This window comes from Triticum urartu, chromosome 7A (assembly GCF_056163025.1).
Source record: "Triticum urartu cultivar PI428250 chromosome 7A, HENAU_Tu73, whole genome shotgun sequence".
Taxonomy (NCBI): Eukaryota; Viridiplantae; Streptophyta; class Magnoliopsida; order Poales; family Poaceae; genus Triticum; species Triticum urartu.
This window is the reverse complement of record NC_141879.1, coordinates 15525606-15537673: the sequence shown is the minus strand read 5'-3', so window position 1 is coordinate 15537673 and position 12068 is coordinate 15525606. Positions and strand designations below refer to the sequence as shown.

Genomic DNA, 12068 nt, shown 5'->3' with positions numbered 1-12068 from the left:
ATATTTATTTTTTGCATGTGTTTTACTCATAATTGATGTCCATGTGATTTATTGTATTCTTCTATGTAGGATCTCGAGGCTGAACTGTGATATCTACATACAGCATGAACCGACGATGAGCCAGAGAACGTCGTGTGCCATTCAGCTTTGTGTGACGTGGTCTTTACATTCTATTTCATCGTGACAATAATTTAGTGAAGTGCGGTTGTACTGCCATGTTACTGTATTAGTTCAACATCTTTCGTTTCCATTTTCTGTGTGTATCATTTGATGTCCAACTTTAAGAATGATGATGTATTTCGAACAGGAATAAGGGCTAGCATGGAGCACTTGTTATTGTCGAGTAGAATAATTTTTGTGATGTATTTCTGCAGGCACACACGGCCGCCAAACGGATCTCCCGCGCGATCCCACGGTCTGCATGGCTGGCTCGGTGCGTGTCCATCGTTTAGGCGAGACTACCAATGCCATGCATGCATGGCAGGCCGTTTTCCTACGTCGACCCAAACACCGGCCCATCCGAGGTTGCAGCTCCGGACGGCCCATGTTGCGTACGATCTCGCGCATTGTTCTCCTCTAACTAAAAATAGTCCCACCTCGCCCCTCGACCAGCTCCTTTACCTGCTTAAATACCTTCATCGAGGTGATTTTAGCAAGCGTTGGTCCTCATTGTAGGATGAATATGATTCTTCACCCTTACTATGGTTGTCATGCATATTCTTCATTTACAGAGCAATAATGACTGACGTATTTTTTAAATAAGCGGGGCCCACTGGGGTGTGCTTGGAAATCTTTGAGAAACCTCCACGCAAGTTCATCTTCGCTGCATGCAAATCGGGCGGCAGCCGCTGTGCCAGTAGCTGTCAAGGCCTTGATGAATCACTATTCACATGCAGGTCCCCAACTCTTGCATGCAGGTCCCAAATTATATTGTACATGGTGACCCACATGTGCCAAACATGTCTATGAAAGAAAATTCTGAAAAAAATTATTTTACAATGCCCCCTTGAGGCATAGACCGATGTTTTTAGTAGTCAGTCTAGAGGGCATTATAAATTCAAAAAAATACAAAAACTTGGAAACCTAGTTTTGTTTGTGGAAGAGATCATGTGTGCCAAAATTGAGGTGATTTGGAGGTGGTCGAAAAAATGCCGTCATTCCGGAGGGACCATTTTGTCTAACTTAAGCCAGTTTTTGAAAAAGGTGAATTTTTCCACCACCTCCAAATCACCCAAATTTTATTGTACATGGTGACCCACATGTGCCAAACATGTCTATGAAAGAAAATTTTGAAAAAATTAATTTTACAATGCCCCCTTGAGGCATAGACCGATGTTTTCAGCAGTCAGTCTAGAGGGCATTATAAATTCCAAAAAATTCAAAAACTTGGAAAATGCAGCATTAAATCATGGTGTGTACAACTCTAGCTTGTTCTTGCCAACACTACTAGGAAAAGGCATGCTAGTGGCGCACCGATTTTGCCTTCTAATGGCGCAGTACTGGTGTGCCACTGGATGTTGCTTTGGCTGATGTTGTTTTGGTGCTGTTTTGGTGCCATTTTGGATGGCTACAGTGACTGTTTTGGTGCCATTTTTGATCTCCTAATATGGTTGCAGTGATCATTAATTTTAGAGCAAAATATGGCTGTTATTTTTTTGTTTTGTTTCAGAAACAGGAGAAACCAAAGGGTCCACGTCTCCCCTCTAGAGTTTTTGAGGGCCAAAGGGCGGGACGTTTGAGTTTTCGAGGCCACTCCCCACGTCTCCCCTCCACTGGCAACTCCTCGGGACCACGACGTAGGTAACTCCCCTCCTATTCCATTGCCGCTCCATCTTCCTCCCTCTGCCTCCCTCCTCATTCCATTGCCGCTCCATCTTCCTCCCTCTGCCTCCCTCTGCCTCCACCATCAAGCAACTCCCCTCTGCCTCCACCATCACTGGCCAGGAGGGCAATGGCGGAGGAATCGTGGAGCAACTCCCCTCCGTCTGCCAAGAGAATGTCGGAGGCATCGTGGAGCAACTCCCCTCCGTCTGGCAAGAATCACCGTGGTGAGGCGTCTGGCAAGGAGCCGCTGGTGGTCGACGATGACGTTCCGGTCCCCGGGCAGAAGCAGGACTACACCATGCCGCTCATGGTTGATATCCACCCAAAGGAGAAGCTGGATGTCGTATGCACCAGCAATCCAGACGAAGCCGACAAGAGGATCCACGACATGAGGAGGAGGCTCGGCGGCATGATTTCTCGGTCGATCGGCGTTGATGTCGAGTATACCAGGGAAGATGAACCTCCGCAAATGGCTGCAGTTCTGCAGTTATGCGTGGAGGATCTCGCCCTGGTATACCACATCACCGCGACAACCAAATGGTAAAAACATCCAGTTCTGAAGTTTCTGAAGTTCTGAAGTTTCTATCTAATTAGTAGTTTCTGAAGTTTCTGAAGTAGATGCAATAGTTCTGAAGTTCTGAAGTAGATGCAATACTAGTTCTGAAGTTTCTGAAGTTCTAAAGTTTCTGTCCAATTAGTAGTTTCTGAAGTTTCTGAAGTTTCTGAAGTAGATGCAATAGTTCTGAAGTTCTGAAGTAGATGCAATACTAGTTCTGAAGTTCTGAAGTTTCTGTCTAATTAGTAGTTTCTGAAGTTTCTGAAGTTTCTGAAGTAGATGCAATAGTTCTGAAGTTCTGAAGTAGATGCAATACTAGTTCTGAAGTTTCTGTCTAATTAGTAGTTTCTGAAGTTTCTGAAGTATATGCAATAGTTCTGAAGTTCTGAAGTAGATGCAATACTAGTTCTGAAGCTCTGAAGTTTCTGTCTAATTAGTAGTTTCTGAAGTTTCTAAAGTTTCTGAAGTAGATGCAATAGTTCTGAAATTCTGAAGTTCTGAAGTAGATGCAATACTAGTTCTAAAATTCTGAAGTAGATGCAATACTAGTTCTAAAGTTTTTGTCTAATTAGTAGTTTATGAAGTTTTTGAAGTAGATGAATTTGATGCACCAGATTAATTTGATGCAGGCCCAAGGAACTCCGCCCGCTCCTGCAGGAGAAGAAGCTGTACACCTTTGTTGGCTTCTCCATTGGAGGTGACAAGGAGAAGCTGAAGTTGTCTGGTTTGGAGATCAACCCCGACAAGTACATCGACATGCAGCGCAAATGGAGAGTTCCAATCAATGGAAAGAAGTGGCAGTCTTTGGCTGAGTTTGCAGCCAGCCTCATCCACCCATCCTACAAGGAAATGAAGGGGAAGATCAACAAGAAATTGGACCACAAACGATGGGGGGACAGCCCACCGCCAAACAACCTCATCGAGTACGCAGCGAAAGATGCGTACGTCACCTACGAGGCATGGAAGAAAATTGAAACCATCAAAGAAGGTTTGGAGCAATGGCAAGAGGCGGAGGATCATTGGGATGACCTCTACTACTAGGGATATTGAGTTGTTTGTTGTATTATGTGTCTCAGTTTGTAGTTATGTGGTTGAACAAGTTTGCTTTTGTTATGTTGAACAACTTTGCTTTTGTAATGATAAACAAGTTTTCTTTTGTTATGTTGAACAAGTTTGCTTTTGTAATGATGAACAAGTTTGCTTTTGTTATGTAGTTATGTGATTGTTATGATGCTGGTGCAGAACACTTATGGTTGTGATGTGATGCTACTGCTATATAGTAGTGGCGCACCACATGACAGGTGCGCCATTAGTGTCCATTCGATCTATAGCCTTTTTCCTAGTAGTGCAAAATGTAGCATGATGGACTGGCTGCAATGGAAATAATGGTGAAAAATGCAAAAAATGAAATATGACAAAAAAAGTCGCCTACTTGCCGCTTAAAGTTCACAATTCAACGGCCTGCATATGAGTAGTAACCTAATCATTTATTGGGACAGGATGCAGAGGCCCGTCAAATTGTGATAACAGGTAGCAATAGGCCCCATAGGGCAGGGACAGAGACGGTTAGGCAATGTGGTGCCCGCTTTAGAAAGGAACTTGAGAGGGAAAGCTCAGCCCGCTATATAAACCGGTGCTAGCTCCGCTCGCTCGGCGAGGTGGGACTAAACTCCCTGCACCCCTGGGATGTGCCCTGCGCGACGCTCGCTTGGGCCTAATTCGGATGGGCCGTCCCACGCCAGCCTCACCCGCTGGGTCGCTGGATGGACCGTTAGGCCATCTCGTTGTCTGCGCCTGAGGCATGCATGCATGGGAATGGCGGCGACATGGGTTTGCATGCGCGGGTGGCGGACATGAACTTTATCTATCCGAACTATGTTAAGATTTCTACCCGAAAACAAGCTCCCGTGCGACGCGCTCCCGTGCGACGCACGCCTCTCACGTGATACGCGATTCCGATGCGACTGCGTGCCAAGTTTTATAGATGGAAACTTCTTTAGATGCAATGCCATCTCACAAACAACTCAGAAACAACTGTATGATTGATCATAAAACACATGCATTGTTGTTCAAAGAACTGTCTCATGAATAAATTGTACCATAATTGCAAACATAGTGTGAAACAGAAAAAAAATGTTTGTTTGCAACAAAATAATCCTGGTTTGAAGCTTAAACTGGTTGAAAAACAATTGAGCCTACTCCATATTGTCTTCTGCACTGCCAAAATCCAGTGACCTCTTGCGTTGCGTCATTGGAGATTGCGTCGGGCTTGGTGACGACCCATGTGCTTCAATCATTTTCTCTTTAACATCAATGTAACCATACAACTTAAGTTGTTCTTGGTCTTTCTCTGCCAACTCTCTAGCAAGACCCTCCATTTCTTGGATTCTCACTTCCTGTAGAAAACCATAGGAATTGTATTAGGAAGAACTCAAAAAAGACGTAGCCATAAACTAGATGCATGTAACATGTAAAATTTGAACCTCTGAATCAATGTAATCCTCGGGAAAACAACCCGTAGTTCTATTGTACACAATGTACAGGTGACATGTCTTGCTGCCATTCAGATCAGAAAGCATTTTTTGTACATCATCTGGTCCTGCAATCAAGAACATTCCTTCTAGCAGCTTCCACGCAGACCCGGGTAAGAAGTAGTACAGTTCTGCTCCCAGCTTGCAACCAAAAGTATTTCTCATTTCACTCATAATGAGATCGTAGGTCACTTTGGCGGGTTCAAAAATTCTGACTTCTGCCGGGTGTTCATCAAAGTATGCTCTCGGGACATGTGACATCTCATCATCCCTACTAACAAAAAATTCCATGACCAGCACCTAGTATCTCACATCAGAGTTAATACATTCAATGAGTAAAGGGGCAAACATAATTTTTTATGTGCATAGCAACATTGCGGCGTTGTTACCTGCTTTTTTGGAATGTATCCTTCATGTGGAGTGACTGGGGATTGTGCCATCTCAAACCTTCTCACCTTGTTATGTGGAATGTATCCTTCATGTGGTGTGACTGGGGACTCTGCCATCACAGGTTTCTTATTCTGCGTATGAAACGTCGACAGTGGGTTTACACACAAGTTTTGAAAGGTCATACCATATCTTGGGTATGCATCGTTGCGAGGTACTTACAACGGGAGAATTGACAATATGTTGTTGGGGTGGACTGATGTGGCATTGAACGGGTGACTCTATCGCAATGTCTCGAGTGAATGGCGACTGTGCCGTCTCATGATGCTTAGCCTACATACAATCGCTGACATAAGGTTGCCACAAATTGAAGATGTTTGTATCATAGAATACGTAGGTCCTTAATATATAGAATCGGTGCGAGATACTTACAGGGGGAGAATAATTGAAGACATGTTGTCGGGGTGGCCGTGAGATCGCACGGTCTTCTAACATATGTCCTTCCAAGCGGACCTTCTCTAGCATGGCCTTATAATCCATGTCCGACCGCTCCTGTAGCAGATTACTGTCCATATCCGCACGTGCCTGCAACACATATGCATCCATCCTGACTCGCTCTGTCTGTATAATACTGTCCAAAAGCTTCCAGTCCTTCTGCAACGTTTGATGCATTTCCTTGTAGCCAAGGACAAACTTTTTTTCCATGTACTCACAGTCCCGCTTATACTTTTCTTCAATCTCAAGACGCATCATCGCCATCTTACGGGAAAACTCCTCACGCTCCTCCTTTATCATCTTGTCCACATATGAACGTTCTTTTTTCAGTTTCTTATTGTAACACCCCGGATATGATTTTCCCAATATGTAATCCAACTCTTGCTGTTTCCGGCGTTAAGTTATTTTATTTTCTCGGGTTCGGGTCTTTGTCTCTGTGTGTTTTTATCGTTGTCATGCATCTCATATCATGTCATCATGTGCATTGCATTTGCATACGTGTTCGTCTCATGCATCCGAGCATTTTCCCCGTTGTCCGTTTTGCATTCCGGCGCTTCGTTCTCCTTCGGTGGTCATTTCTACCTTTCTTTCGTGTGTGGGGATTAAACATTTCCGGATTGGACCGAGACTTGCCAAGCGGCCTTGGTTTACTACCGGTAGACCGCCTGTCAAGTTCCGTACCATTTGGACTTCGTTTGATGCTCCAACGGTTAACCGAGGGACCAAAAAGGCCTCGTGTGTGTTGCAGCCCAACACTCCTCCATTTTGGCCCAAAACCCACCAAAACCTTCTCCATCATCTAGAGCGTTCGATCACGATCGCGTGGCCGAAAACCGCACCTCATTTGGACACTCCTAGCTCCCTCTATGCCTATAAATACACCCCCTCCGAAATTCCCGTTTCCCCTTCCCCGAAACCCTAGGTTCACTTCGTCCCCGCCGCCGCCACATGGCAAGCCGCCACTCGCCGCCACCTTCTCTCACCACGCCGGCCCGGGAGGCCCAGGCGAGGCCCCCGCGGCCCGGATCCGCCGCGCCGCCCCGCGCGTCGCCCCGCCGCCGCCTTCTCTAGCTCCGGCCACCTCGTCCACCGGCGTACAGGAACTCCGGCGAAGCTCCGGCCAACCTCGATCCGCATGCCGCCGGATCTGGATCTGAGACTTGGCCCGGTTCACTTTTTATCCCCGAAACCCTAATATTTTGCTATGTTCATCGCATCGTAACTTTGCATCCGTAGCTCCGTTTTGGGCATATAGCATATCAAAATGTTCGCCTCAGAGAGTACATCATTTCATCTCATTGCATCATTTTCATTTGAGTTCATCTTGATGCCCGAAATGCTGTTAGAAGAATGCTATTTGAGATAATTGTCAGATCTGCTACTCCAATTAGATATTTGTCATTTTTGCCATGATTATTGTGTGCATGATATGCCCATGAGCTCTACATGTGTTTTGTTATATGTTTTGCCATCTTTCCAGAGGTGCAACCCATGTATTTTTGTGATGTGTGTGGTGACTAGCACAAGCTTGCAAAGTGGTGTATTCGTTAATGCTGATTTCAGGGACTTAGCATTTCCACTAAGTCCTTGATCTGTTTATCTCATTATGCCATATGTTCATGTTGTTTCCTAGTGATCCGTGCCTCTTTTGAGGATGATCAGTAAGGATGATTTGTTAATATTGTAGTGCTCTATCCATCCATGTCTTTTTTTTGCAATTATGGAGCACCCTAGCTTGAGTGAATCGAGCTCTGCTTTTGCTATTTCGTGAATCTGGGCAGATTGTCTACTTGTTAGCGATTTTGCCGAGGATGTTGTAGTCGATCCGTGCATGCTATGTTATTGTTCTTGCCATGTCTATCTTGTATTTTGTGTATTCTTGATGGTTGTATGCTTAGATAGTTATGACTTGCTCCGTAGTGAGTGCATCGACCTCGTAAACATGCCTACTTGATATCTGTTTCAGCATGCTCCAGTTTTCACTAAGTCTGAGAACTGATTATGTTTTTGCCATGTTCACATGCTTGCAAATGTATTTTCTGATCCCTTTTGGCTCAAGGTCACTAAGGGACTTTTGTTAAGCTCTTTGAGTAGCTCCATGCCATGCTTTACTTTGCCATGTTCAGGTCCTGTAGCATGTAGTTTTGTTGCTCCAAAGTGTGCTATCTGATCTGAAATTCCAGACAAGTGTTAATTTCACTAAGTCTGAAATCTGTTTGCCAAATGCATTTTTGCCATGCTTGTTTGAACCTGTTAATGGATGAATTGGCCATAGCTCAGTGTTTATCTTTTCTTAAGCATCATGAATGTATCCCTGCCATGTATTTTGTTGCCATGTTTGGGTGCTGTAGCATGTTCATATTGTTGCATTTAGTTGGTTACTTGTTGTAAATCGCAGACCGGTGCCATATTTGAATCGCTTGCCATTTCCAAACCGTAACTCCGATTCCGGTGATCTTTATATCGTTTTCAAGCGATTTCATCTCACCTTTCTAGTGGCACACTTGGTTTTCCAAGTTGAGGCCAGGTTCATGCATTCCTTGTCAAATCTTGCATATGCATCACATATTGCATCCCGCATAGCATACCATCTTTGCATCATATTGTTTGAGCCTTGCACGTGGTTGATTGTGTACTTGTTGCTTGTTTGTCTTGTTTGGGTAGAGCCAGGAGACGAGTTCGCTAACGAGGAGCCCGTTGAGTTTGCTTTCGAGGATCCAGTCAACTCTGACAACTTTGCAGGCAAGATGATCATACCCTCGAAATCACTACTATCTTTGCTTTGCTAGATGCTCGCTCTTTTGCTATGCCTATGATACGATGCCTACCACTTGCTTATCATGCCTCCCAAATTGCCATGTCAAACCTCTAACCCACCATGTCCTAGCAAACCGTTGATTGGCTATGTTACCGCTTTGCTCAGCCCCTCTTATAGCGTTGCTAGTTGCAGGTGAAGATTGGAGACCGTTCCTTGTTGGAACATTACTTACTTGTTGGGATATCATTATATTGCCATGTTATCTTAATGCATCTATATACTTGGTAAAGGGTGGAAGGCTCAGCCTCTCGCCTAGTGTTTTGTTCCACTCTTGCCGCCCTAGTTTCCGTCATATCGGTGTTATGTTCCCGGATTTTGCGTTCCTTACGCGGTTGGGTTATAATGAGAACCCCTTGATAGTTCGCCTTGATTAAAGCTTTTCCAGCAATGCCCAACCTTGGTTTTACCATTTGCCACCTAGCCTCTTTTTCCCTTGGGTTTCCGGAGCCCGAGGGTCGTCTTATTTAAACCCCCCCCCTCCTGGGCCAGTGCTCCTCTGAGTGTTGGTCCGAACTAGAGTCCTGTGCAGCACCCCCTCGGGGAAACTCGAGGTTTGGTTTTAGTTGTATGGAGAGCTTATCTGAGTGTGCCCTGAGAATGAGATATGTGCAGCTCCTATCGGGATTTGTCGGCACATTCGGGCGGTGTTGCTGGATTTGTTTTGACTTGTCGAAGTGTCTTGTAGAACCGGGATACCGAGTCTGATCGGAACGTCTCGGGGGGAGGTCTATTCCTTCGTTGACCGTGAGAGCTTGTCATGGGCTAAGTTGGGACTCCCCTGCAGGGATTTGAACTTTCGAAAGCCATCCCCGCGGTTATGGGCAGATGGGAATTTGTTAATGTCCGATTGTAGATAGCTTGAACCTTAACTTAATTAAAATGAATCAACTGTGTGAGTTACCGTGATGGCCTCTTCTCGGCGGAGTCCGGGAAGTGGACACGGTGTTGGAGTAATGCTTGCCGCAGGTCACTCTCTAGTTATTCGTTCGCGCTTTGCCTTCTCTCCTCGCTCTCTTTTGTGAATAAGTTAGCCACCATATATGCTAGTCGCTTGCTGCAGCTCCACATATTTTCCTTTGCCTTACCTATTAAGCTTAAATAGTCTTGATCGCGAGGGTGCGAGATTGTTGAGTCCCTGTGGCTCACAGATTACTATTAAACCAGATGCAGGGCCTGATGACTCCGTTCCAGATGACGCGCTAGAGCTCAAGTGGGAGTTCGACGAGGACTCACGCCGTTACTATGTCTCTTTCCCTGATGATCAGTAGTGGTGCCCAGTTGGGGCGATCGGGACCGTGTCGCTTGTTGGGTTGTTCTTTTATTTGGCGTCGTAGTCGGGCCATGAGTGTTTGAATGATGTAATGCTATTATGTACTTTGATTGACGTGGCGAGTGTAAGCCAACTATGTTATCTCCCCTTTTATTATCTATATTACAAGGGATGTTGTGAAGATTGCCTAACTTGCGACATTGCTTTCAATGCGGTTATGCCTCTAAGTCATGCCTCGACACGTAGGAGATATAGCCGCATCGAGGGCGTTACACTTATCTACCTTATCGCGATCCTTTTGCACCTTCAAGTCGATCTCCCGGCGCGCATCATGCAAAGACTTGTCGTACTCCGCATGGTTGTTATGCGCCTTCGAGACCATGGTCCCTACAGCAACACATATACCCATAGTATGAAAACTGTATCCACAACCTCATCCAACAAATTCGAAACAATACGACCATGAAAAAATATTCAGAACCAGTTCGTACGATCAACTACTACAAACTATCAATCAAAAATCTCTTGCATGACATCCTATACTTGAATTACACCAGAACTACTCAGCTATGGCAAAACCTGGATTTTCTAATCTCTTCGGAAATGACTTCTTGGTCAAATCAATGGAAAAAATAATCAGCACTGCAATCGAAGATGGGAGGACCGTGGTGGAGACCTTTTTAATCCGGCGTCGGCGTGGTCGCTTGAGAAGCGATGGCGCGATCCCGGCGATGGCTATGTGAGGAGAAACAAGGTAGGTGGGGGTGGTTAGGATATGGTAGATATGCAGTATAATGGGAAGGTATATATCCGTGATTGCAGGGTTAATTAGTTATTTTGAAGTAATGCGCTTCGATGCAAGTTTTTTTTAACGAGCGTGATCTTTTCGGGGCTTCCAAAACATGTGCACTGACCGCAGGCCCAACCACATATCACAGAAGCCCGAGCCATCGCCATGCCCGTGCCAAGCTGCCGCCCACCATTGCCTCCCTTTCCCTTACCCCACCAAATTGTTATTATTCTCCGGCGACGAAGCCTGCCATCGCCGGCGGACGGTGAGAGACGAGAGATGTCCATGTCCAGTTCGGCCTCTCTGTCATCATGGCCGCGGTATGGTTCACTGCCGATGACCAGATGCCCCGACTGCCCACGCATCGCGCCACTAAAGCGTTTGACAACCATATCGGAGAAGAATGGAAACCATGGGCGGGAATTTGTGAAATGCGAGAGCAAACCAGAAGCGGGGAAGGTTAAATCTATGTTCTGTTGTGTCTTTTTGCTATGAATTCTGACCCCAGATTTATATTTATTTCCTCGGAATTGGGATTTAGGGTTTCCCTTCCCTATTTCAGAAGCTGAAAACATGCAAGCATTTTGAGTGGCTGGATGAATACGTTGAGAGGCTTCAAACGGATGGCTTAATTGATTTGCCCATTGATTTGAGGCACGGGGCAACCCTAGAGGCAGATCTGCCATCAGCGGTGGATAATAAGGGCTATACCAATGTTCCTCTCATGGTGGCGGATGCGGAACTCAAGGTGCAATTGAAGAAGATGAACAATAACTTAAGGCAGTTGATCGATCTGAATAAGCACGCAAATCTGATGGCCGCGGGATTTTATTTTTCAATAATTGTTGTGGGATTTGTTTAATTGTTGATCATCACTCATTAGAAGTTGTTAACAAATTATTTCAGTCAGCTTCTGTATAAGCAATGTCATTTGTGCTCATTTGTAATCTATTGGAAAGGACAAATAAAATTGAAAATTGATTTCTTGTTTCCAAAATAAAATTTAGCAAAGAGGAAATAGCTCGAACATAACATAGTAGCCCGAACATAACATAGTACCACGAACATCAATATAGTTGATCTAACACAAATAGTACGATAATGATGATTTGTAAAGTAGCACATTACATCAAGGATTTATAAAGAACAAAAATTATTTTACTAGGTTGTGATGTAACAACTCCAAAGGCACATGTGGAACATGGGAAACAAACAGATAAATCCCTTGATTTCCTAGGTACAGCAGCATCATCAAGAGTTAGGATGAAAAACAATGGTTATGGCACCATATTCTGCCATGTCTTGGGGAACAACACGATGAGGTAGTTTCTATTTGAACAACAAATTTGTTATGTTAGCAAATTTGTAACTTATTCTTCTCTAAAAAAGGAAGAGCA

At 44.8% G+C, this 12068-nt stretch overlaps 1 protein-coding gene across 1 annotated transcript; it reads left to right on the top strand.

Annotated features, from left to right (window-relative positions):
• Positions 1 to 1951: 1951 nt before the first annotated feature.
• LOC147956970 (uncharacterized) lies at positions 1952 to 3421 on the top strand. The gene is made up of 2 exons (XM_087531525.1): positions 1952 to 2364; positions 3010 to 3421. Exons 1-2 carry the CDS (start codon positions 1952 to 1954, stop codon positions 3419 to 3421), a joined length of 825 nt encoding a protein of 274 aa, XP_087387651.1.
• Positions 3422 to 12068: the final 8647 nt, after the last annotated feature.

Coding starts and splice junctions, on each gene's coding strand:
- LOC147956970 (XM_087531525.1), top strand. CDS start 1,952: ATGGCGGAGGAATCGTGGAGCAACTCCCCTCCGTCTGCCAAGAGAATG. Junction 2,365..3,009: donor ATCACCGCGACAACCAAATG/GTAAAAACATCC, acceptor AATTTGATGCAG/GCCCAAGGAACTCCGCCCGC.